Source organism: Erythranthe guttata, chromosome 4, assembly GCF_056151865.1.
Source record: "Erythranthe guttata isolate IM_541 chromosome 4, IM_541, whole genome shotgun sequence".
In the NCBI taxonomy this organism is placed as follows: Eukaryota; Viridiplantae; Streptophyta; class Magnoliopsida; order Lamiales; family Phrymaceae; genus Erythranthe; species Erythranthe guttata.
The window spans coordinates 20,195,349-20,218,963 of NC_142536.1; the positions used below are offsets into that span (position 1 = coordinate 20,195,349).

A 23,615-nucleotide genomic window follows, 5' to 3' on the forward strand; every position below is an offset into this window, starting at 1 on the left:
GGCAGTTTCATGAAATTGAGTAATTATTAACCATTGATATGCATATACTTACTGCACAGATACATCAATGTTTATGTGTGCTTAGCTTTTTACCATATGAATGGTTAAAGATCACTTGGTGTAGCATCTCAATGAAAATTAACGAGTTGTCACTCGAGCGCCTAGATATGCGACTGGAATCTTGTGACTACGTGAAATCACGACTCATCCAAGACTTGTGAATGGATCAACTAAGTACACACTTCTACTGGTTGTGCACGACTAGCTCCACTTCTAAACGCCGCTCTTGCGCAATTTCCTACAAATTTGACGAGACATATAGATCGTATCGGAGAAACCGTGCACGACTAGCTCGACTTCTAAAATACTGGTACAAGGAGTACATCATATATTCATATTACTACTATTGCTACACCAACTAACTATTGTGTCTTTTATTGCTAGTGAAGGTGACATCTATCCCTACCATCTATTTGAAAATGTGAATGTAATAAATTATACTTCCTCAAAATATTAAAAGTGAGAGAATGAATATGAGACTTTACATTATTAGTTGAAAACTGAAATTATTAACAAGTGTGTGTGTGTGTGTGTGTGTAATGTAATCAATGCAAGTTGGTATTTTTGCACACTTATTAGATGAAATGAAAAAGTGGCTGGCGAAAGTGACTTTGCCTAAACGCATATAACTAATTGAGGAGAAAAAAACAGCCCCAATGAGACAAATTTATGTCAATAAGTCCGAAAATGTGAATGAATAATTTGCTCATTCATCATAAATTGTTTTTGATATAAATATCTTCTGGGTATCATCAATTATTGCTTCCTTCGACCAATATTGTTATAATTAATTAATCATGATGGTGAACCACCTTACTCATTATTACTCGGTCATAGTTCATATAATTGAATTCAATTTGTAGTTGGTCCTAGGCAATCAAAAAAATATTAAATAAACACGAAATTATAGTCATTTTAGTTAGTTTTTTTAATACAACTTTGAATTAAATTAGATTTGATGTCGTAGGACGACACAATTATGCATTAACGAGTTATGCTTTGAACTTTTAGATGAAACAAAACATCAATCTCGACAGTTCAAGTTGTGTTATAGAAAGTTAACTTAAGAATCATGTGCTTTGAATTTTGCCAAATTCAAACTAAAAAATGATCAAGTGACATGACAATTAATTGAAACGATATTTTTAGAATTGAAATGACACGTACCATTTATGCAGATGTGCATTAAAGACAGTCATGAATTAACATGTACATCACCATATTAAAAGCCTAATTGTAATTTTATAAAATATTTGGTAAGTATATAAATATCTTTATTTAATTTTCCTCTTTTATTTGTTTGGAAAGATCAAGTACTGTTTTTTTTTTTTTTTTTTTTTTTTTTTTAAATGACGTATTATTAATCTATTATAACTATTATTAATATTAAATTAGTATGTGGGTCAATTCTGGACTCGGCCCGTAAGTTAACATTTGGGCCTTATCAAAACCCAGATTATTGGGCCATTACAACTTGGGCTGACCCGGCCCATACAAATAATCGGGTCAATAGGGCCCGGATCTCCCGATTGAAATCAGTTTCCTAACCCGGCCGAGCGAGCTTTGAATCGAAGCTCCCATGGCGGAAACTAGTGTTTCCACTAAATCCACAGTCAAATCAGCAATTTGATAGCCGGAGACTGCGCAAAATCAACAACGGTACCGATCAAATGAGCCGCTTAAAATTCAGTTTTCTGTTGTTCTTAATACTTTTATGGGGCTCTGAATCAACAGCGGAAGAGGAGAAAGAAGCGAACGAAGAGTTCACGGAGGCGTTGCTGTTGAGACCACTGCCCGATCGGAAAGTATTGGCTCATTTCCACTTCCAGAGCAGCGCGCCGCCGACTCAAACCTATGGCCGCCACCATTACATCTTCCCCAAATCCATTTATCAGCTGGTAAAACATTTAGTTTAATCAAGTAATTGTTGGTGGATTGTTTTTTGAAGTTCATTGCGCTGTTTCTATTATTTTCAATTTTCTGATCGAATTGCTTTTGTGTGTGCTCGAATGTCTGATTTCAAAAATTTCATGTAACGATGAACTATTTTAGTTGGCTTAATGAACATTTGATTCAAAGATAATCTGGAATTTTAACCTAGTTTTTTTGCTGCACAAATCAGGTTCACAAGTTCCATATTCGGGAGATGGAGCTATCTTTCACACAAGGCCGCTGGAATTACGAGCGTTGGGGAGGGTTCGACCCAATATCAAGCAGCAACGCAAAGCCACCTGGAGTAGAACTATGGGCTGATTTCGATGTTCCTCAAAATCAGGTTGACGATTCGTGGAAGAATCTAACTCATGCTCTTTCGGGGCTCTTTTGTGCCTCAATCAATTTCTTGGAGCATTCAACTAGTTACTCCGCCACTCAATGGAGTTTTCAGTCATCGTCTTCAGGCAAACTGCGTTATGGGACATTGCCTCGTGAAGCGGTTTGCACTGAGAATCTAACGCCCTGGTTGAAGCTGCTTCCTTGCAGAGATAAAGCAGGACTTTCTTCACTAATGGACCGACCTTCAATATACAGGGGTTATTATCATTCGCAGAGGCTGCATTTGAAATCGGACGAGTTTGATACATCCAAGATTAGTAGTAGTACTGGGATAGTGCTTGAACAAACCCTTACTGTTGTTCTTCAACCAAACACTATTTCCGGAAAAAAATTACAGCCAAGTTGGTCGTTGAGTTCGTTATTTGGCAGGAAAGTCACTGGGAAATGCTCTCTTTCTAATTCAAGTAATGTGTATGTCCAATTTCAGCAGAATTTAGTATCTGATGAGAATGAATCGAGGGAAAAAAATGAAGCGCAAAAGAATGAGATTCTTATTCACGAGGGCTCTCACAATAACCCTCTATTTGCATTATCGCATCCCCCAAAAAGGGTTATAAAAGAAGTGGAGAACTTTCAGAAAGAGAGGTCGATCCTCTATGAATATTCAGTTGAAGATTTCGATGATTACAGACCGTTTGAGTTGGGATTAAGGTGGAAGGTGCCTGTAGTATGGTCATGTCAGCAGGGACCCTTACATGCGAGCAGGTTTTTATTAGGAAGTGGAAACGAGAGAGGTGCTATTGCCATTTCGATGAAATCTACAAGGAGCAACGATATAGAGATCGCTGGTTTTGATGATGAGAAAGCATGTTCATTGAGAGTTGGCATTTTCCAAGTTGTGCCTTGGTATGTGAAGGTCTACTATCATACGTTGGAAGTGTTTTTGGATGGAGAATCTCAAGCCACCATGGATAACATAGAGAAAATACACGTTTCACCTTCTGAAGATAAGGTCTCTCCTGGAGTGATGGAGATCGTCTTGAGGTTACCATGTAGCGTTAAAACAGCTGCACTGACTTTGGAGTTTGATAAGGTATGCTCCTTCTATAGCAGTTATTATCTTTAGCTATAAAATCAAATTAGACTTGCGTTTTCTACCCATGGAAATTGTTAGTATTATTCTACCTTAATGCGGTAATTTTTTACCTTCTATGACGTAATTTACCTAGTGCAGCTAACTGACGGAATTGTTGAAGCAATGCAGTATGAATATGTAGTCTGTAATTCACCTCACTTGTGTGTTTTTACTGCTAAGTTTACGTGCTCGTAACTAATTTCAGCTATTGGACATAGAAATTGTGAGAACTTGTTCCCTAAATGTTGAGTTTAAATAATTCGTTTTTCAAATGATACAAGCATTTTTATCCGCCAACTATTTTTTCCTCATCCCGAAAAGGCTTTTGCTACCCTCAAGAACTGAAAGCACACTGATCCGTAGTAATCGTGGCAAAGTGAACTATAAATGCATAATCTTATCTCTAAATATTTTTCTGGATTGCTGGGCAAGTGATCTTCAAATTGCATTTCATATCGTTCGGACTTATTAAATATTGCGCGTATAGTGTATGTATATCTAATTGTGCTTAAGTTCGGATTTAGTTTCTTTCAGCACTCTTTTCGTGAAATCTTTGAAGTTGTCGTTGTAATATTCAGCTGTTTACATTTAGCACTTAAATATATTTTTTTATGCTGCTTCAACAGGGGTTTCTTCATATCGACGAATATCCTCCAGATGCTAATCAGGGATTCGACATTCCATCAGCAGTCGTACACTTTGCCGACTTCGTCGCAAACATGACTTTCGAAGATAGTCTCTCAAAAGAAATTCCCATATTGTCCAAGCTACAGGTATCGAGACGAGTATTCCGCATAACAGGATATATATTCTTTCTGTTTGTTCGGTTCTCTTCATTGTCTAAACCATTTGCATTTCTCTCTCTAGGGAAAAACCCCAGTTCGCTCATACACGGAAGTGCTACTCGTACCTTTGACCACACCCGATTTTAGCATGCCTTACAATGTAATAACAATGACATGCACTATTTTTGCTTTATACTTCGGATCACTGCTCAATGCACTACGAAGACGCCGCGGCGAGGAAGAAAGGCTTCTAAAGGGAAAAGGTGAGATACTTCCGTTGTTTCAAATTTTGTTATCTCTCTGCCCTTTTTGCCCTTTTTGCTCTTTTTGTTTTTTATGTCTGAAAATCCTGTTCGTGCAGGTGCAGAGAAAGGCCCGTTGAGCCTATTGCTATCAAGATTGTCAGCTAAATTGAGAGGAAAGCCATGGGAACCTCCACCAAAACCATCATCTTCTTCTTCTAAAAAATCCTCCGTAAATTATAAACTCGTTGCAAAGGTCGTTTTAGTAGCTGGCATTGCTATTGTCTGGCAGTTTTATTATCAATGAGCCACCAAAGAGACCATTTTCCCATGTATGATTATGTATCCTTCAGAATAGTGATTACCTAGGATTAATTAGCTTCTGAATATATATATATGCTTTGTGCTTTGTTTCTTCAGGTATATGTATCATTGAACTACTGATTTTTGCCATATATAAACAGCTGAGTATTCCACAGAGAGAGAGAGAGAGAGAGAGATCTAACACATTGCTTTATCTTAATTTCTTTACAGGGGAAGAAACAACCATCTCATCATCACACCGCATTCTTTTCATGTTCTTGCAGATAAAACTGCACGAAAATTGGCCGTTTGTCAAGGTACTACCCTCTCTACTACCGAGACCTGAAACAAAAAAAAAAAACGAAAAACCATAGGTAAAAAGTCCTCTACAATCAACATCATTCTTTAATTATGTCACAGCTTTACCTAAATCAGCTTCGTCGTATTTCGGTCGCTTAAGACGACTTTCATCTTCTAACCGCCACTTCCTCTTCAAATCCAAGTCGCTGGAATTATTACAGCCTGGGGTTCGATGGGTTTGATTTTGTCAGATCCAAAACACAGCTGAAAAATCCGAAAGACGATTAATGAATTACCTGAACTATTATTACTCCACTTGATGTCTTTGTTGTTGAGGAGTGGCCTCTTCTTCTCTCCACCGTAACTTTGTTCTTCGGCGTTCGAAATCGTAAATCCAGCATCTTCTAGCTCCGACGATCCTGTCGAGTACTTATTAAACGAGAAAAAATAAAAATAAAAAACAAAAAATGCTCCAAAATATATTGAAATATGATCAAAGACAAGAATAAAAAAAATTAAATGCCACAATATATCACTAAAAACATAATAAAGAAAATTCAAGAGACAATAACCAATAATTTATACCCAAATAACAATGAAATTAAAATAAACAGCATTAAAAATAATTTTAAATAATTAAAAGAAAATATAAACTCATACTTTTGGAGCCGATTTTGGAAAACTTGCCGTCGACAAGGAGAGCGTCGGAATCGGTGGCGCCGGTGGGCAACCCGCGGGCAGAGAAGAAGCCAATCAGCGACTTCCACGTGACAGTATAAGCTATGAAATCCGGGCCTCTGCTTATGAAGTGACCGTTGAGCATCAGAGTATTCGGGTCGAGCCCGAATACCCGAGATATCGACCCGAGGTCCAGCTTCTCCTCATCACATGCACTTATTCGGACTATCTTGCGCAGAGATGCGCACCATAGCTTTATTCTTCTCTTCCCCTTTTCTCCTCCTTCCATTAAACAGTTTGATTTTCTTTTTCTCTAGCGTATTTCATTTTTTTGCTACTGAGGTGTTGGGTTTTTGAATTTCTAATGGATTCTGGAAGTATCTAAAACTATTTATTTATTTAACATTTTATTTTATGAATATTTGTTTCTTAATTATACTTACTTTTAATCTACTTTTTTTTTGGGTTGTACATTTAAGATATTTTGTAAAAATAGTTTAAACATCTTGCAAATTCTCTACAATAATAATTAATAAAATTGAAACATAGAATATAGTAATAGTTTATGTAGTACCAAAACTACAATTATTTATCGTATCCGACAAGTGAGGACACCTGTTGGAAACCTTATAGATCATTATGCAATTTCTGAAAAATGAATAACAAATTTTCAAATACTCTTGTTGTTTCTCTAATTACTTATATAATTTAATAAACAATTACAAATTAATAGTTGATAATAATATTTATTTTCAATATAATTGTATGAAAACATATATAAATAAAAATTTATATATACCCCTATACTTTTAAATTTTGCATATTTCCCCAAGTTATCGTCTCCATTTCTGGAATATGTCGTTCCCTTTTTCCCAATTTTAAATTAAAACCTAAGGATTTATAGCACATGAATATAATATTAAAAATCTAAAAAAAAAAAAAAGAAAAAAAAAAGAAAATCATCCATGGTATTTAAAGGTGATGCATTCAAATTAATTAATCCAGCAAAAGCAAGGAATCAGCATCTTCAATACTTCCAATGGCGGACTCTTCTTCTCCAACCTTCTTTGCCTTTGCCGATCCTTTCGCCAATCATCTTCACAAATCATTCATCCATCTGTTTCTCGGATCCACAGAAGATTTCCTCTCGAGGCGCGCGTGAATCAGCAACGGTACGTTCTAATTTTCGCTATTCTGCAGATTTATGCATTTTTTAATTCCTTTTTTTCGGGTGAAATCAGAAATGTAATGATTGTGTTTGATGTTACTTGTTAATTTCGCCGATTTGTTAGAAATGGAAGTATACAAGAGATTGGTAGGTGAGCTTGAAGAAATGGGATTCTCAAAAGCTATAGCCACAAAGGCAATTTGTTCTGGTAAATAAATGTTAATCTGATTTAATCCTTTTACCACAATTCATATGATTATATATAATTATTAATTTATTGTTATTCCATTTATGCGTTGATTGTCTTCTGTTTATGATGTTTACGTATTGTCTTCAAAAGTTCTGCTTGAGTGAAGTTAATCACAATGGATTACGTATCTTTTTCCGTGGCTTCCGGAGCATGTTTTGTTCTTGATGCTAATATATTTTACTTTTGGTATGTGTTTGAATTGCTTTATTCAGGCAATTCAAGTATCGAGGATGCTATAAATTGGCTCGTTGAACATGAGAACGATACGGCTGACAGTGAACCACAAACACCTATGGTAGGTTGTTTTGTCTTCACAGCCGCTAATGTTCTTGTCATTTGTTATTTACATATGAGCTTCAAATACTGTAGAAAGTGCATTTTATGTTATGTTTTGTGGGGTTATTTACACCTCTGCCACTTATGCAAGAAGCAGGCCGAGGTTCTAGTCAACGTCAATATTGAAGAATCCGAAGGCTTTCATATTTCCGAAGACGTCAAGTTGAGAGCAAAGGAGCTGAGGTTTGTTTTTATGCTCTTTATTATATTTTTCACCGTCGTTTTTTTTTTTCAATTATAACTTTGTAATCAGAGTAGCGATTCTTCGTTTCTAACATTTCCCCACATTGAATCCCTCTAATTTCAGGAATCAAGCACGGAAAAGGAAAGCAGAGCTAGAACGGAAACTAGAAAGAGAAAGGGAGAAGGTATCGTAGATAATTTCTTCAATTTTCGTGTAAGAAAATATCGGTGTTTTTCGTGTCTTCTTTCATGATTCTCATTCATATCACTAGGATAACAACATTGGTTGTACTAATCGTACCCCATGTTGGATTGTTTATGCTTGTTATTGTGAATGAAGATGGTTTCAGGGTCTGCATATTTCAATGTACATAATATCATGCCATTAGATATTATATTGTTTCTTGCAGGAGAGGACTCGAGCAGGTAAAGAACTGTTAGAAGCAAAGCGAATGGCGGAAGAAAGTGAAAGGAAACGGTTTGTTGAACATTCCCTAAAATAGTGTTTGCCGTTTTGTTGCTGTTGCTTTTTATACTTATTGCACTCCTTCGTTTTCTTCGAACGAGTCTCAGGTTCCTTTCCCAGAACAAAGCAGAGAAAGATGAAGAGAGACGAGCAAGAGAGAGTATTCGTCAGAAACTGCAGCAAGATGAGGTATAGTTAATGTTTTCCTTCTGAACATCGTCGTTTCATATATCACATTTTGTTCAATTTCGGTAGTTAGAAAGACGGGAGATGCTTGGATTGCCTAGAGAAGCTCCCGTACCTGTAAAAGTAAAACCCGAGACTGCAGAGCCACAGATAACAAAGGTACTAATTTTTGGTACTTTTGGTAACTAAAATTTATTTCTCAAGGCCTAAAATAATTTTCCGTACTGTAGAAATTGGAGCCAGTTGTCCCTGGTCTTTCGCCTGTAAAGCTTGCTGCAGTAAGAGATAATATGAGAGAATGTTTAAGATCCATTAAGCGTCAAAACAAGGTATCTTGCTATAATCTTCCATTGATTATATTACTTCTAAAATACTTAATGAGATGCTCTTTCAAATGTTGAAAAAAACACTTTTTTCGTCATTCTCAGTTAAAAATAAAATCTTCGTTTTTGTTTTCACCTACTATCCTATCTCATGGCCTCCTTTTGTGTGTTGTGTGTCTGTGTGTATACACGTGTTTTTTTTTCATCGTCTCTGTTATAACATCATAGCATCTGATGTAATTAGGACGACAATGCGAAAGCCATGAGGGCATTCAAGACTCTCTTGATTTACGTGACAAATATATTCAACAATCCCGATAACGACAAGTTAAGGAAGATCCGCATCAGCAACCCGTTATTCCAGGTTCGGTGCCTTTCGATACATGTCATAAAACACACGGAAATTTCATGTAATTAGTTCTTCATAAGAGCTCTCAAAAGTGCCAAAACGAGTCCAAGTCAAAAAAATTCCGCTAATGCCCTTTTCACTTTTTGTCCTATAACGAATTGCTTTCTAACAGGAAAGAGTTGGCAAATTTGAAGAAGGTATCGAGTTTCTTGAGCTCTGTGGGTTTGAGAGAGTCGACGGAGGTAAATTTTTGCTCTTACCGCGACAAAATGTTGATATTGGCGTACTGATGTCAGCTGCAATAGAGTTGCATAATGCTTCGAGGAATCCTTTCTTTGGACTCTTGTCGGGATAAAAGTTAGGCTCACACACTACGAGTCGATATGAATATATATTTTATGTATATTATAGATTTGAGAGATGATGCTTATTGTATTACAGTTTACATAGCTGTTTATGAGTGTAGACTGTGTGAACTGTGAAAAGTATATTCCCTCGGTTGCCAACAAAATCGAATTAAGCGTGTTTTCAGGTCTTACACGATATCTACATGATCTGAAATGGAGTGGAATCTTATTATTTGAAATAATGTTTTATAGAAATATGATACAATTCCACCTCTACCAACTCATTTCCCGGAAGAAATGGAAGTTAATTAAGGATAATATATCAATAAACTGACTTTTATTAAGTCAGTTATTATATTTTAGTTATTCCCTGTGTTTAGGAGTTTATCCATAAACTGACTTTTATTAAGTCAGTTATTAGATTTCAGTTATTCCTTATGTTTAGGAGATTAGTTTTGTGTTAATTTAGTATAAATAGTTAGTATTTGTTCAGTTTTTAGGGATTGGGAATTAGTAACTTGTATGAATTTCTGGAGTTTTGTCCTCTCCATACGGACAACTATATATGGTATATTATTGTGTTTAAGATTCTTGCACATAATCGGCCATCGTTATTTACTATTCTCTTGGATTGTTCTCGATTCCTATCAATGGTATCAGCCAGAACGATAGATATGGTTAATACTCGATCTTCCAATTCACAAAATGATCAGCCACCAACCCTTCCCAACCCACCAACCCACCAAATTTCAGATTCCACAGCCCTTCAACTTTCCGCCATTGCTGCAAAACTCAACATGTTGGACTCACTTGCCGCTGAAGTTGCTGCACTGAAGGAACTTGCTGTACTGAAGGAACAATCGAGTGGATCTCCAATTGGGGAAACAAGCACGAGAGTTCGAAACAAAGGGAAGAACACTGATATTCCGTTGGGACCGCGTGACAAAGGTCGATCAAATTGGTCGGAGGGTGATGACGATGATGCCGACAACCCTGGGCTGTTGCGAACTCCTTCACGACGACCACATACAAAAATGGACTTTCCAAAGTACGACGGTGGCGATCCTCGTGGATGGATATTAAAAGCCGAAAAACATTTTCGATATTATCAAACACCGGAGGAACTCAAAGTCGATGTTGCAGCCATGTATCTTGAAGGTGATGCTCTTGATTTCTTTGCTTGGGTTAACCGCGAAAGCATTTTGCTGTACTGGGATGATCTTGTTCGCGCTTTACAAGAAAATTACGGACCAGCCGAGTTTCAAAATCCTAATGAGTATCTTTGTAGCATTCAACAAGTTGGTTCAGTCACCGAATACCGCCAAGAATTTGCAAAGAGATCGTCACGTGTCACAAATTGGCCTGATCATTGCTTATTAGGTGTGTTTTTAAATGGCTTGAGGGATGAACTAAAGGCTGATGTTCGAATTCACAAGCCCAGAACGGTGTATAAAGCTATGAGTTTGGCCCTTGAATTTGAATCCAAACTCACATCCAATGGAAACTTAAATCATCTTCATAACGATCCCCATTTTCCTGCACCAAATAAAGCATACCCTCAGCCCCATTCAGTTAAACCTCCGTCGATGCCATCTAGACAAGCTCTGTCATGGGAAGAGCGACAGTTACGAATGACAAAAGGTCTATGTTTTCGATGCAACGAAAAATTTGGACCAGGCCACCGCTGCAAATCGTCTAACTTTTCCCTCATGGAACTTATGGAGAACGAACCTCCAGCTATAAAGGCGCAAGACGCAATCAATGCACATGCCGAGGATGCTACTGTTGCCGGATTGGCTGAAATATCTTTCCATGCTATGATGGGGACTTCAGCAACATCAACCATGCAAATTTTGGGAAAAATTAAGCACCGACAAGTTTTAATCCTCGTTGACAGTGGGTCAACCCATAATTTCGTGGCGAAACAGATAGTCCAAGACGTTGCATTACCTATCCAAGAGGTTCCTTCTTTTGGAGTAAAAATTGGCAACGGGGATGTGATCAAATGCAATCAAATTTGCCGAGACATTTCGGTTCAGCTCCCTGGATTTTTATCCATTTGCACTTGGTGGAGCTGATTTGGTCTTGGGAATTAAATGGCTTGCTTCTTTGAATACTGTGCAAGCAAATTGGAGCGAGATGTTTCTCATTTTTCAGTTGAATGGGAAGAAGTACAAGCTTCAAGGAGTTCCTCACACACCAACTTTTGAAGCCGATTATCAATATTTTAACACATTTCCGCCTTGAGGACAAGCCGAATTTTCAGGGGGGGTGTACTGATACAATTCCACCTCTACCAACTCATTTCCCGGAAGAAATGGAAGTTAATTAAGGATAATATATCAATAAACTGACTTTTATTAAGTCAGTTATTATATTTTAGTTATTCCCTGTGTTTAGGAGTTTATCCATAAACTGACTTTTATTAAGTCAGTTATTAGATTTCAGTTATTCCTTATGTTTAGGAGATTAGTTTTGTGTTAATTTAGTATAAATAGTTAGTATTTGTTCAGTTTTTAGGGATTGAGAATTAGTAACTTGTATGAATTTCTGGAGTTTTGTCCTCTCCATACGGACAACTATATATGGTATATTATTGTGTTTAAGATTCTTGCACATAATCGGCCATCGTTATTTACTATTCTCTTGGATTGTTCTCGATTCCTATCAAAATAATTTATAGGGGATAAAATTTATATTTTGTAATAGTTGATAAAAAATAATTGTATGTTGTGATAGGGCCAATTGTTGAGCTAAGACGACCCAGTAAACGGGGTTAGAAGCTCGTCTATAGAGAGCCTAATAGTACGAGGCCTACTAGCTGATAGTTCGCACAAGTCGAATATTGGCTATGGTGCTCTGATTCAAGTCGCATAAGAAGGAACAAAAGTAGTAGGTAACGAGCTGACCGAGAAGCCATTAGAAAGACGAATTTGAAGAATAATTATTATATTAAATTATTTATTTTTTTTTAGAAAATAAAATAATTTTAAGTAAACGAGAAAAAAATCAGTATTTTCTTCCTTCGACAATTAAAATCCAATTTACCTTAACTTCATCTTCATAAATCTCTAATTCCCGGCTCTCTCTTAAAAACATTAAAAATCACTGTTTGGGAAGCTTTCTGTTAAGCTTACATTAAAAAATTCAGTACACTTCATAACTGGCTAATCTGATCTAGGGTTAGGATTTTCAGCAGAAAAAAAAATTGTAAATCGCCCTTTCACAAGATGTATGCTGATCAAGTGGAGTCTCAAGCTAATAGGTCAGTGAAGGATCGTCTTAATGGAAATTCTGCCTCCAATTCCGGTCGCCGGCGGCCTATCTCCGGCAAGAGGTTAACTTCCTTGCGATTTACTGTATGTTTATTCATGTTTTAAGTTTTTCCTTGTTCTTCTAGTTTATTGAAGGAAGAAACGTCCTATTACCGCTTCCGTTTTAAACAATTTAATTCTGTTTCATTAGCTTTAGATTAGGGTGACAGTGACATTACATTTTTTCTGTTTTGAATAATGTAGCTTTTTATAGTTTCTGAGTTTAGTGCTTCAGTATGAATGACTGGAAATTTCAGTTTTGGTAATGTTAGTTCTCAATTTAAGAAAATATTTCATGGCTGCTTTTTTTGGAGTTGGTATAAATTTCTATTGAAATGTATGGTTTTAGTGCTCATAATTTACCCGAGGAATCAATTAGAAGCTGTAGTCGGTTCATTTGCTAGCATATAATAGAAAGAGCCGCTGATAAATATGATGTTATATTAATGTGATATATCTGTCCGATTTGAGGATGAAGCAGGGCAATTTTCGTTATGGAACGAGTATCTGGAAGATCATGGCAGAGCACCTTATTTTAGCAAAATCGGTTTTCTTTATGCAGACAAAGAGAAGATGATGACAAATGGGAACACGATCTTTTCGAGGACAGTGAACCTCAAGTCACAAGTATGGGATTTCTTACCAAACTTTCAGCAATATATTTATGAAATGTTTGCTTTTTGTTTGTGATACTATGCTATCATGGCATCTGATTACATTAACGGTCTGTAAAGATCGCAAGGTTGGTGTAAGGGATCTGCGTTTCAAGCTCCAGTGGAAGAGTATCGAACAAGCTAATCCAAGTGCAAGGGATCTACGTGAGAAGCTCTCTGGTACATTCAATTCTCGTCCTATTGAGTCGAAACCTATACCTGTGAGGCCGAAGCCCGCCCTTGAAGTGAGTAAACCTCCTAGAAAGGTTGCTAGCTCCGTATCGAAGCAAAAGGTTCAGCAGAAGGTAAAAATTACCATCGCCCCTCTCCCTCCAATTATGGGGGGAGGGAGTCGATTGTCACTTTACATTTGCAATTTTAAAACGGTAGTACCATTTTCAGCAATTGGTTTGTATATGTATGCAGGTTGAGTTGGTGGATAGTTTCTTGCAGTCCCTAAGTCTCGAGAAATATTCAATTACATTTCAGGCCGAAGAAGTATGTTTCATTCATTCTTCTGCTATACCGTTTCTTGAAGGAAATTATTATATAAATGCTTACACATGATGTATGTGTTGTTATTCGGCAGGTTGATATGGCAGCCCTAGTACATATGAAGGATGAAGATCTTAAAGTTTTGGGAATTCCTATGGTGAGTCTATTTTACTATTAAGTTCTAGATGTTACGTAAATTTATCTTAATCCTTTCCCGTTTTATTCGTTAAGGACGTAGATATTCCTTCAATTGTGTTTTTTATCACTTTAGTGGTTTTAACTATCGACTCAGAAAAGATAGTCGATAAAGTACGAGGGGGATAACTAAATTAAATCTGGTTTGAAAAACCGCCTCGTTTGTGTTCTTATGCTATGGAATTGCATTTACAACCTAGGCATAACCTAGACGAAAGAAACAAATCAAACTGTTTTCCAGATTCTAGAATTTTATATGAATATAATTACTGATTTCATACATAGGGGAAATGATTTTCTCCAAAGGTCCATCTTCATCTACATTTTCTGTTTCTTTAATAAAAATACGACATGCTAGTTTCAGACCAAACCCTGACCGCTGCTTTCATGTAACTGCTGTCATTTTTTGCTGTAATTTGATTTTCACGGTTTTTTTGCAATTGTTGTTTCAGGGTCCAAGAAAGAAGATACTTCTGGCACTGGAATCAAAGTCTCATGACTAAGTGAAATATAATAGGCAACCGTAATTTTCTCTCTTGGGTAGTTTTGTCGTATGAATTGTTGCCCAATTCTCGTACCAGCAGGTTTATTTTTTTGTGTTGGTCGATTTCTTAAATAGAGCTTTTCTGCTGTAGTTTTAAGCTCTCTTGCTGAAAACGGGCTTCAATTAGCCGATCATTTTTAATTTAAATATATCTAACCATCGATTGGAGGGACTGTGGAATTCGAGTTAGGGATTCTTGCTCCGTTATCTTGCCAATTTAATCAACTGCTTTATCTTTTTTCCATTTGGTACTCGTTTGAAAATTCAAGAATTTGTACATAAATTAAAATCTCCGTAATAACATAATTACTCCATTCACGTTTGAATAATTACAGCAATACCCTTGATGTTCCTACACAGTTGACTTGCACATTCATAGATATCAGCTGAAAAATAACGAGGATGTTTAATTGTTATATATTGAGGAGTAATGGATTAGATAGATCTCATCAGTTCAATTATACAATGAAATTGTATAATCTATAGGTTAATTCTATTTTTTATAATTGACTAAATAATGTAATATAGAATATTAAAATCGAAGCCGTCTTAGCTCAGCTGGTAGAGCGCATGGCTTTTAACCATGTGGTCGTGGGTTCGATTCCCACAGACGGCGATAGTGTTTTTTGTTTATATATTATTTTGTTATTTTATTAATTAATAAATAGATAGATAAATTAAATTATTTTTTTATTCAACAAAGCCGTCTTAGCTCAGCTGGTAGAGCGCATGGCTTTTAACCATGTGGTCGTGGGTTCGATTCCCACAGACGGCGAAAATTTTAAAATATATAATTTTTTTAATTTTTCATTTCATATATTCTTTAAAATGTTTTTTCAGGCTTTTAAAAAATATATTATATATGAAAATTTTCAGTTATACACAGTAGTTTTTTTCCAGAATCGTGCATCAAATGCTCTTGCAAAAATGGTGTCTAAAGGATCTCAAATCTTTTCTCTTAACCTGCAAAGACACATTTTCCATTTCCAAAATCCACGCTTTGGTTATCACATCCGGATTCTTCTTCACCAACAGAACTTCCGCCGCACTTCTGATTACACACTACGCCCGAACAGGAGACATTGATTCAGCCCGCAAACTGTTCGACACTTTGCCTCTGAGAGGCATCGATTCTTGGAATGCTCTGCTCATTGGCTACTCCCGTGGAAATAACCCTCTTGAAGTAATAAACGGGTACAAGAAGATGATTTTGGAATCAGTCAAACCCGATAGCTCGACTTTCACGGTAGCCATCAAAGCCTGCACTAGCTTGTTGGACTTGAAATCGGGCGAGGAAATTTGGGAAAACGCGGTCGAACGTGGGTACGAGGATGACATTTTTGTGGGTTCCTCTGTCTTGAATCTGCACGCAAAGTGTGGGAAAATGGACAAAGCAATGACTGTGTTCGAAAGGATAAGTAAAAGGGATGTCGTTTCTTGGAGCACAATGATCGCAGGATTGGTGAAGGGTGAGAGGCCGAAAGAGGCAATTGTTTTGTATAGAAGAATGCGTAAAGAGGGATTCGAAGGCGATAAAGTTGTAATGTTGGCTCTTATACAAGCTTGTTCTAATATCGAAGACTTGAAAATGGCCTACTCGTTGCATGGATACATTACTAGGAGGTGTTTTTACATGGATGTTGTGGTGCAGACGAGCCTTATAGACATGTACGCCAAGAATGGGAAATTAGACACTGCTTCTGCCGTTTTCAGGACAATGGGTTGCAAGAATGTTGTCTCTTGGAGCACTTTGATTTCCGGATACGCAAAAAACGGGTACGCTAGTAATGCACTCGAATTATTAATAGAAATGCAGAGTTATAGTTTTGAGCCGGACTTAGTTTCTCTCATTAGTGCAATTCTTGCGTGTTCTCAAATTGGTTCGACGATATTGGGTAGGGAAATACACGGATATATTCTCCGTAGATTTGTTTTGAATCAAATTCTCGTGACTTCTCTCATCGACATGTATGCAAAATGTGGATCTTTGTTACACGCACATTTGTTGTTCGAAAGAATGAGTGATGGAGATTTAATACATTGGAATACTATTATTGCGAGTTATGGGGCCCACGGGAAAGGAAAGGAGGCTCTCTCGATTTTCCGTAAAATGATCGAGACGAATACGAAACCCGATCACGTGACTTTCGCATCTCTTTTTTCAGCACTGTCTCATTCCGGATTAGTCGAAGAAGGGCGTTTTTGGTACAATGCAATGATTAAGGATTACAAAATTGAGCCGATGGAGAAACATTATGTGAGTTTGATCGATCTTTTAGCACGAGGTGGAAGAGTTGAGGAAGCTTTGAGTTTGATTGAATCGATGAAATGCGAACCTGGGATTGGTGTCTGGGTGGCTCTTCTATCGGGTTGTCTTAACCATAAGAAGTTCTTGATTGGTGAGGTGGCGTCGAAGAAGATTCTAGAACTAAAGCCGGATAATAATCCGGGGGTTTATACACTTGTTTCGAATTTCTTTGCTGCTGCAGGAAAGTGGGATGACGTGGCACTTGTGAGGAAGATGATGAAAAGCGAAGGAATGAAGAAAATTCCGGGTTATAGTGTTGTTGAAGTCAATGGAAAAGGCCATGCTTTTCTTGTGGAAGATAAATTTCATACTCAATATGAAGATATTTTGAAGGTTTTGGAAGTAATTGAGTTTGAAATGAGAGATATTTGTTATTTAGCTAAGATAAATCTGTTTTAAAAAGTTTCTGAAACTACGATTTTTCAGTAAATACGAAAAAAGTCATCATATTTGTCGATAACATCATTCAAGAACCGGAAAATCTCTACCTTAGTAACCGTCAAAAAGTCGTAATTCGTTTGTTGTCAAAACAAAAAAAAAAAAAAAAAAATCAATTTCTTCTTATCTTCACCTCTTGTATCCACGAGCATGGTTCTGAAGATTCTGGTTATCTTCTAGAAGCCGATCGTATTCTAGAAGCAAATCCGCAGTTTGTCTCTGTAGAGAAGCAACGTGTGTTTCTGCAGTTTCGACTAGCTTGCTTTTTTCAGTTAACTCCAACTTATGCTTATTCAAATTCTCAGTTATCTCTTTCTGTAATCGCTTAACTTCTGCAGCAGCTTTTTCTTCCTTTTCCTTAAGTTGTTGCTTTTCTTTTTCCAGCTTTTCGATCTCTAGCTTTGAAGTTCCGGTTTTGCCCCTTATCTCGATCAGGTTTTGCATGTAGTGGTGCATACGGTCGAGTATGAATCCAAGGAAGAGAGAAAACACTGCAAGATCAAGCAAATCCATATAATTAGGTGCTATTAACTACGAAAAAATGGTTAACGACTTATTTTAACACGAAAAGATGAATACAAATGTCTCTATGAGTGCTAAAGAAATTCAATATACGAAGTTACTTGCAGAAGACCATTTCTGTCGAAATAATAACTCAAATCAATTATAGGGATAAAATCAAATGTCTAAACTAATCTAAATCAGGGATTAATACTTTCGATAGGCCTTCAACCAAATTAATGTAACAGCCAAACTGATAAAGAATTAAGCAAATAAATATAGGTTCAAAACTTCGAATCCACTTATTCAACACCAATTGCTCGAATGAAGACTCGATTACTGTATTACATCATACGACCAACATGTAGAAACAACAATTATATAGATCATAAGCAATGTATCGGCACATAAATAACACACACGCGGGCGCGCGAGCACGAAATCTTTTGACGTAAACGATAAATTAAAGAAGCATCATACCCATTAAAGTAGCCTCGAGCAAGTTAGTTCTCCAAAGAACCTGATCCATGGGTGTCATTGTACCGTGTTTAGCACCCTTGTTCTGAATCTTGATTATGCTAAACAAGTTCGATAATAGGATGACGAATATAGTGCCGGCAACAGTTAAAACAGTAGCCCTTCTCATTTTAACTTGATCCAAACCCTTCATTACAAGCTCCCTCAACGGCCCAATCTCCACCATTAAAATGGCTGCTATTACACTCTCCACAAACACAACAATGAAGAACAGGGGAATCATCTTTTGTCACAACACACTCACACACACCTTTCACACAAAGAACCACCCAAATTTCTACTCAAGATTAATTTTTTTTTCAAGAAAAGAATTAATTGTTGTATTCTCGATAAGCCCTTTTTCATGTAGACATGTATACAGAATCGGAAATGCTAAAAAGATTGAATCTTTGAACACCAACTGCAGAATTGCAAATCCTACTTTCTGCTCAGTAATAAAAATAAATTCAAGAAATGGGCTAAAAATTAAATCTTTGAACACCAACTGCAGAATTGCAAACCCTACTTTCTGCTCAATATTTTTTTTTCAAGAAATGAGCTAAAAAAAATTACTTGTTATTCTCTAGATAAGCCCTTTTTCTGGCTAAAAAAATAAAAATTGAATCTTTGAACACCAACTGCAGAATAAAAAAAAAATTAGAGAAACCCCATTTCACAGAGCTACAGCAGAGTGTAAGAAGTTAACGCCACGGATCTGTAAAAATAAATAAAATAGCTGGTAAGGAAAAAGTAAGAAAACTCCAATTTCTTTTTCCTATTAATGTAGGTGGGTTTTATTTCTGAAAGCATAAATTAATGGCGTTTGATTTTGGGGATTAGTGGGGTGTGTGTGTGTTAATGCTTTGCAGAGAGTGGTGAAAAGGCAGAGCAGAGAAAAGCAGCAAATGGAGAGAGTGCCAGTCAAAAGAGTTGATATAAAGTACTTATTATAGCATGAATTTCCAAGTGAAGGCAAAGCAAATCATTAATTCTTTTCTTTTTATTAGGAAAATGTCATTAATTAATTATTGGAAAAAATCAAAAAATACAGTTTTCGTCCCTCAAGTTTACACTGATTTCATATTTAGTCCCTCGTGTTCACAAAAATCACATTTGGTCTCTCATGTTTCAAACATTCAACACTTTTAGTCCTCTCTGTCGATTTTTCAGTTAGTACTAACGGATGAAGTGTGTGCACATCATTGCCTTAACTGACGAATTAACGGTAAATTGACGAAAATGACCATAAATATTAAAATTACTGAAATATGAGGTATCAAATATATTTTTTGTTAACATGGGGGGGCCAAATATGAAATTAGTATAAACTTGAGGGGTGAAAATTGTAACTTTCCCATTAATTATTACTACTTTATTGTTTTCTAAAATCTTATTTGAGGGAGTTGATACTTAATACATAATGATTCAACTTGGATTTAAGCTATACAAACGTTTGGGCACGTAGGTTTTGAAATTGGACTATCAAGACTGAGATTCAATTTTGAATACTTACATTCCTAAAAGGATTTCTTTACATATTCACTTAAATTAACAATTAAAAAAAAATTAGTGATCATATATTTCAAATGAACATAATTAATCACACATATTTAGAAATTGATGATTAGAGTATCATTATCTCAAGAAAAATCAAGATGTGTGACAAAGGTTGTTTCATTGGATCTTAGGCCACATGCCTAGTTTAATTTAATTAATTAATTAATTAAATTGAAAATTCCTTTTATTTTTACTTTGACTTTTTGACCCTAAGCATATACATACATATTACATATGATATACACAAATGTTGAAGATAACATATACATATATAATTTCTTATCAAAAAAAATATATATATACATATATAATTTAATCTTACCAGTTCTACGGTACGTGGAGGGGATGATTAATTCAAGAGACGAGTAAAGACTTGGGCAATGTTTAATTTTTTTTTTTTTTTTTTTGGGGGGGGGGGGGGTTGGGAGGGGGGCGAAAAAGTCAACCTTAACCTGTGTGGCGCTGGTCAACACCTGATCAAACCTTCTCACCTCTTTCTGCTCTAACCATACATTATACATACAGATATATAGATACGCACGCCCACAATTCTTCATTCATTCATTTCATTTCATTCCAAAATATCTCTCTCTTTCTCTCTCCACTTTCTCTCTCTTCTTTGTAATATTTTGCAGTTTCTTGTGTTTTTGGGTTTTGACTTTCTCAAAGTATTAATTTGGTGATCAAGAAAATGGCTGTAAGTTTACCAAAATCACTCTTTTATGTTTTCTGGTAATTTAAATTGTTCTGAAGATGGACAATAATTCTTGTGATTTTTCCTTCTTGTACTAAGTTGTTGTCTATGTGATTAATTACATATTTTTTTCGAACTTAATTTTACGTGGTTTAAATAATTAATTATGTTCTTGATGATGTCGATCGTCTTAAATATAATCCTATTCGATTTTTCGCCACAAAAAAATGAAATCGTGTTCGACTAGGATCCGATTATATATAGTCTTTTACATATACCAATCATTTTAACTAGTTGCTTCTCTAGCAAACTTGTTAACTTTATTAAATATGCAACGTTGCATCTTATTTTACAATGAGTTTACGAGGTTTTTTTAATTTGTTGTCGTAAAAACAGCAACGTGCAAGCGTACCACAATTCGGCATGTGGGACGAAGGCAGCGTTCCCTACACGGTCTACTTCGAGAAGGCGAGAAAAAATAAGGGTGTCGCCGGGAAAATGATCAATCCAAACGACCCCCAAGAAAATCCCGACATGTTTCCTAATATGAATCTTTCCGCCTCCACCACTTCATCAAGAAGGGAGTCCGTTAGGCCGACAGAGGGTGGCGATTTTAGGCAATTCGGTAATTCCTCGACTAGGAGCGAAAAACCGGGCCTACAGCCCGTTGCGGAATCGAACTACGGTGGGCGTGGCGGGGCCCAGAGGCCAGCCCGATCCACAAGGCCTAGTTTAGGATCGGATAAAAGCTTCGAGAACACGCCAGTTCATCCGTCCGCGAGAGGAGGAGGTGGTGGGCCCCACCTTGGTACTCGTGAAGGAACACGAAGCAACACCAGTAGTGTTCACGCTACCCCTGCAAGACCACGCCCGAGGCCAGCTAGAGTCGATGAAAGTGTAAGATTTCATATTCATATAAGGTTTATTGCATTCGGAACCCCCCGTAGTTTTTCTTATTATTTAAAGGCACCTCATTTTATTCTATTTCGACAAAAATCCCCCTATAATTAATTTGAATTTTAAACAACTGAAAACATCAAAGTCGTAGCCAGTATTCATTCATTCATGCATATATTTCTCATTTAACATACAATCTTGCTGATTTAAGTTTGATTAGAAAGCTAATTTAGAGAAATACAAATTATGTGTTTTGAGTTTTGTCAAATTGCGGGCTTTGAGTCTTAAGTCCAAACAACACAAAAGACAAGGGTACTATTGTAATAAACTTATTCATATAACAACATTATGTTAAACAATATCTTTTGCAAATTTAAAAACATGTAGAATAATAATATATACATATTTCTATGTATGTATAGCCCGAAAGAAGCCACGCGGTTCCAACATTTGGTGGTTGGAACGAAAATAATCCTGAATCGGCCGAAAACTTCACTTACATATTCGAAAACGTGCGCCACCGAAAGAACATCGACGCCGGAAATGTGCCGGCTACTCCAAAACGGACTCCACCTCCGCGTGTGATCCCACGTCACAATAAACCGTCCAATAAATCTAACGTACGTATTTAAAAACAGATTTCAATTAGGCTTTTTTTTTATGAATTAACCTCCTTTGATCTTTTGAGGACTTGTTGTCTAAATGCAGAAAGGGTGTTGTCCTTGGTGGTAGAAACGATGATCGGATTTCGTTGTTTTTTCATTCGAATTCGTTGAAGTGTATGAACAGGATCTTGACCAAAGCTATATATATATAAATTCTCTGATATATATATATATATATATGTATATATATATATATATATATATATATATATATATATATATATATATATGGTGCATTGTTTTTGTGTGACAAATAAACATGGGAAGCATTTGTAGGTTGTATTGTAAACAACCCCCCTTTTTTATTTTGTTAATATTTTTTTGTTGCTATTTTTTTGTAGAGTTTTATCGGATAAGTTGGTTCAAGTACTATATGATTTTAATGTAAGAAAAAGATTACTACTTCGTTATTTCCTGTATTATGGCAGTTGATTTAATGTAAGAAAAAAAAAACAATTAATTAATAATGATTCAAAGTTTTGGGCTATACAAACGTTTGGGCACGTAGGTTTGAAGGCCAACACTATAATTAATTGTTCTTATCCAATTTAAAATTTTAATTATACAGCGGAATCTTAATAAATTAATATTCGATAAATTAAAATTTCGTACAAATAATAATTTTTTTCCAGTCCTGAGTTTTTAAAAATATCATATATTATTAATTCGATAATTTAATATTTCGCTAAATTAATAAAATCTTGATTGTCGAGATTGTATTAATTTATATGTTTAATTGTATATAATTTGTGTGTTATAGTCAGTGGCGGAGTGTTGGCCGAAAACCTACGAACACGCAAGTGCATGTATCGTACAAGTAATATAGTGGACTAAAAGTCCGGATATCGAACCGACAGGGAATATTTAATTATCTAATCCTAGACGTTAAATTCTACCAATTATTATCAAGCCCACCCTACACAGTCGAATTTAAAGAGAATTAACTAAATTAAAATAAATTAAAAAGCAAATTAAAAAGACAATAGCACGAAAACAATTAAAAACGAAGGTTTAATCAGAGTAAACAAGCCTAGGATTTTATTCTTCCCCCTATGTGATTATTATTCCCCCAATTCCTTCAAGTATGCAAGTAATTAACCCGGATTATTAACCTGAGATGCTAAAATAATCATAACCCGCTTCCGCGTGTATTACAATTCTAATACCCTAGATTCAATTACTATATTCCTATGTAATTAATTCTAGAACACAGCATTAAGCACAAATCTCAATAATGGTTACCTAAGAGATTAACTATATTCCTATGTTAATACCACAAATGCTCTTCTACCACAGTTCTAATTATTAACCCGATCTTCCGATTCATGCGATTAACAATAACATAAAAGCACATAAGTTGATCAAGTTCATGCACTTAATAAAAACAAGTAGAAGAAATAATCCGGAATTAAAACTTGCATAAAATCATAGAATTGGGTTCATAAATCCCACA

The 23,615-nt window shown here is 35.9% G+C and overlaps 8 protein-coding genes and 2 non-coding genes across 19 annotated transcripts; 8 read left to right on the forward strand and 2 right to left on the reverse strand.

Annotated features, from left to right (window-relative positions):
• The first annotated feature begins 1,513 nt into the window (after window positions 1-1,513).
• Window positions 1,514-5,726, forward strand: LOC105955973 (GPI transamidase component Gpi16 subunit family protein). 2 transcript variants are annotated; one of them, XM_088817360.1, is made up of 6 exons: window positions 1,588-1,958; window positions 2,183-3,427; window positions 4,096-4,242; window positions 4,337-4,517; window positions 4,616-4,828; window positions 5,031-5,726. In XM_088817360.1, exons 1-5 carry the CDS (start codon window positions 1,731-1,733, stop codon window positions 4,801-4,803), a joined length of 1,989 nt encoding a protein of 662 aa, XP_088673486.1. In that variant the 5' UTR covers window positions 1,588-1,730; the 3' UTR covers window positions 4,804-4,828; window positions 5,031-5,726. The 2 variants fall into 2 exon arrangements, with proteins under 2 accessions (XP_012835235.2, XP_088673486.1); XM_012979781.2 differs by lacking the exon at window positions 5,031-5,726 and having other exon boundaries at window positions 1,514-1,958; window positions 4,616-4,974.
• LOC105955974 (amino acid-ligase) lies at window positions 4,924-6,146 on the reverse strand. Its single transcript, XM_012979783.2, has 4 exons — window positions 5,760-6,146; window positions 5,396-5,518; window positions 5,226-5,321; window positions 4,924-5,141 (listed from the first exon to the last, which is right to left on the reverse strand). Exons 1-4 carry the CDS (start codon window positions 6,064-6,066, stop codon window positions 5,011-5,013), a joined length of 657 nt encoding a protein of 218 aa, XP_012835237.2. The 5' UTR covers window positions 6,067-6,146; the 3' UTR covers window positions 4,924-5,010.
• Window positions 6,147-6,782: 636 nt separating this feature from the next.
• Window positions 6,783-9,634, forward strand: LOC105955932 (uncharacterized). Of its 9 annotated transcripts, none has more exons than XM_088817363.1 (12): window positions 6,788-6,949; window positions 7,070-7,153; window positions 7,408-7,490; window positions 7,623-7,714; window positions 7,839-7,899; window positions 8,125-8,192; window positions 8,282-8,369; window positions 8,436-8,525; window positions 8,597-8,695; window positions 8,934-9,053; window positions 9,211-9,438; window positions 9,560-9,634. In XM_088817363.1, the coding sequence occupies exons 2-11, from the start codon at window positions 7,072-7,074 to the stop codon at window positions 9,391-9,393; spliced, it is 966 nt and encodes a 321-aa protein (XP_088673489.1). In that variant the 5' UTR covers window positions 6,788-6,949; window positions 7,070-7,071; the 3' UTR covers window positions 9,394-9,438; window positions 9,560-9,634. The 9 variants fall into 9 exon arrangements, with proteins under 9 accessions (XP_012835193.2, XP_088673489.1, XP_088673491.1 ...); XM_088817365.1 differs by having other exon boundaries at window positions 8,288-8,369; XM_088817367.1 differs by having other exon boundaries at window positions 7,629-7,714.
• A 13-nt stretch (window positions 9,635-9,647) lies between these two features.
• Window positions 9,648-12,088, forward strand: LOC148771375 (uncharacterized). The gene has a single exon (XM_088817362.1). It carries the CDS (start codon window positions 10,036-10,038, stop codon window positions 11,461-11,463), a length of 1,428 nt encoding a protein of 475 aa, XP_088673488.1. The 5' UTR covers window positions 9,648-10,035; the 3' UTR covers window positions 11,464-12,088.
• Window positions 12,089-12,448: 360 nt separating this feature from the next.
• Window positions 12,449-14,758, forward strand: LOC105955911 (uncharacterized). The gene is made up of 6 exons (XM_088817371.1): window positions 12,449-12,722; window positions 13,262-13,326; window positions 13,434-13,657; window positions 13,779-13,850; window positions 13,942-14,004; window positions 14,495-14,758. Exons 1-6 carry the CDS (start codon window positions 12,616-12,618, stop codon window positions 14,543-14,545), a joined length of 582 nt encoding a protein of 193 aa, XP_088673497.1. The 5' UTR covers window positions 12,449-12,615; the 3' UTR covers window positions 14,546-14,758.
• Window positions 14,759-15,129: 371 nt separating this feature from the next.
• Window positions 15,130-15,202, forward strand: TRNAK-UUU (transfer RNA lysine (anticodon UUU)). The gene has a single exon. It is a non-coding gene; the product is annotated as a tRNA-Lys (tRNA).
• Window positions 15,203-15,288: 86 nt separating this feature from the next.
• On the forward strand, window positions 15,289-15,361 carry TRNAK-UUU (transfer RNA lysine (anticodon UUU)). Its single transcript has one exon. It is a non-coding gene; the product is annotated as a tRNA-Lys (tRNA).
• Window positions 15,362-15,455: 94 nt separating this feature from the next.
• LOC105955975 (Tetratricopeptide repeat (TPR)-like superfamily protein) lies at window positions 15,456-17,349 on the forward strand. Its single transcript, XM_088817361.1, has one exon. The coding sequence runs from the start codon at window positions 15,500-15,502 to the stop codon at window positions 17,291-17,293; it is 1,794 nt and encodes a 597-aa protein (XP_088673487.1). The 5' UTR covers window positions 15,456-15,499; the 3' UTR covers window positions 17,294-17,349.
• LOC105955976 (uncharacterized) lies at window positions 17,344-19,306 on the reverse strand. Its single transcript, XM_088817369.1, has 2 exons — window positions 18,314-19,306; window positions 17,344-17,823 (listed from the first exon to the last, which is right to left on the reverse strand). The coding sequence occupies exons 1-2, from the start codon at window positions 18,591-18,593 to the stop codon at window positions 17,462-17,464; spliced, it is 642 nt and encodes a 213-aa protein (XP_088673495.1). The 5' UTR covers window positions 18,594-19,306; the 3' UTR covers window positions 17,344-17,461.
• A 1,153-nt stretch (window positions 19,307-20,459) lies between these two features.
• On the forward strand, window positions 20,460-22,546 carry LOC148771378 (RPM1-interacting protein 4-like). The gene is made up of 4 exons (XM_088817341.1): window positions 20,460-20,603; window positions 20,997-21,497; window positions 21,920-22,117; window positions 22,206-22,546. The coding sequence occupies exons 1-4, from the start codon at window positions 20,598-20,600 to the stop codon at window positions 22,227-22,229; spliced, it is 729 nt and encodes a 242-aa protein (XP_088673467.1). The 5' UTR covers window positions 20,460-20,597; the 3' UTR covers window positions 22,230-22,546.
• Window positions 22,547-23,615: the final 1,069 nt, after the last annotated feature.

Bases quoted from the DNA above. Each gene is read 5' to 3' on its own strand.
- LOC105955911 (XM_088817371.1), top strand. From the start codon at position 12,616: ATGTATGCTGATCAAGTGGAGTCTCAAGCTAATAGGTCAGTGAAGGAT. The intron at 13,327-13,433 runs GTATGGGATTTC...CGGTCTGTAAAG, and splicing joins CAGTGAACCTCAAGTCACAA to ATCGCAAGGTTGGTGTAAGG. The intron at 14,005-14,494 runs GTGAGTCTATTT...TTGTTGTTTCAG, and splicing joins AAGTTTTGGGAATTCCTATG to GGTCCAAGAAAGAAGATACT.
- LOC105955932 (XM_088817363.1), top strand. From the start codon at position 7,072: ATGGAAGTATACAAGAGATTGGTAGGTGAGCTTGAAGAAATGGGATTC. The intron at 8,193-8,281 runs GTTTGTTGAACA...TCTTCGAACGAG, and splicing joins GAAGAAAGTGAAAGGAAACG to TCTCAGGTTCCTTTCCCAGA. The intron at 8,696-8,933 runs GTATCTTGCTAT...TGATGTAATTAG, and splicing joins CCATTAAGCGTCAAAACAAG to GACGACAATGCGAAAGCCAT.
- LOC105955973 (XM_012979781.2), top strand. From the start codon at position 1,731: ATGAGCCGCTTAAAATTCAGTTTTCTGTTGTTCTTAATACTTTTATGG. The intron at 1,959-2,182 runs GTAAAACATTTA...TGCACAAATCAG, and splicing joins CCAAATCCATTTATCAGCTG to GTTCACAAGTTCCATATTCG. The intron at 4,518-4,615 runs GTGAGATACTTC...CTGTTCGTGCAG, and splicing joins AAGGCTTCTAAAGGGAAAAG to GTGCAGAGAAAGGCCCGTTG.
- LOC148771375 (XM_088817362.1), top strand. From the start codon at position 10,036: ATGGTATCAGCCAGAACGATAGATATGGTTAATACTCGATCTTCCAAT.
- LOC105955975 (XM_088817361.1), top strand. From the start codon at position 15,500: ATGCTCTTGCAAAAATGGTGTCTAAAGGATCTCAAATCTTTTCTCTTA.
- LOC148771378 (XM_088817341.1), top strand. The intron at 21,498-21,919 runs GTAAGATTTCAT...ATGTATGTATAG, and splicing joins CAGCTAGAGTCGATGAAAGT to CCCGAAAGAAGCCACGCGGT. The intron at 22,118-22,205 runs GTACGTATTTAA...GTCTAAATGCAG, and splicing joins AACCGTCCAATAAATCTAAC to AAAGGGTGTTGTCCTTGGTG.
- LOC105955974 (XM_012979783.2), bottom strand. From the start codon at position 6,066: ATGGAAGGAGGAGAAAAGGGGAAGAGAAGAATAAAGCTATGGTGCGCA. The intron at 5,322-5,395 runs GTAATTCATTAA...ATCGAACCCCAG, and splicing joins GTGGAGTAATAATAGTTCAG to GCTGTAATAATTCCAGCGAC. The intron at 5,142-5,225 runs GTAAAGCTGTGA...TTTTTGTTTCAG, and splicing joins ATACGACGAAGCTGATTTAG to GTCTCGGTAGTAGAGAGGGT.
- LOC105955976 (XM_088817369.1), bottom strand. From the start codon at position 18,593: ATGATTCCCCTGTTCTTCATTGTTGTGTTTGTGGAGAGTGTAATAGCA. The intron at 17,824-18,313 runs GTATGATGCTTC...TTGATCTTGCAG, and splicing joins GCTCGAGGCTACTTTAATGG to TGTTTTCTCTCTTCCTTGGA.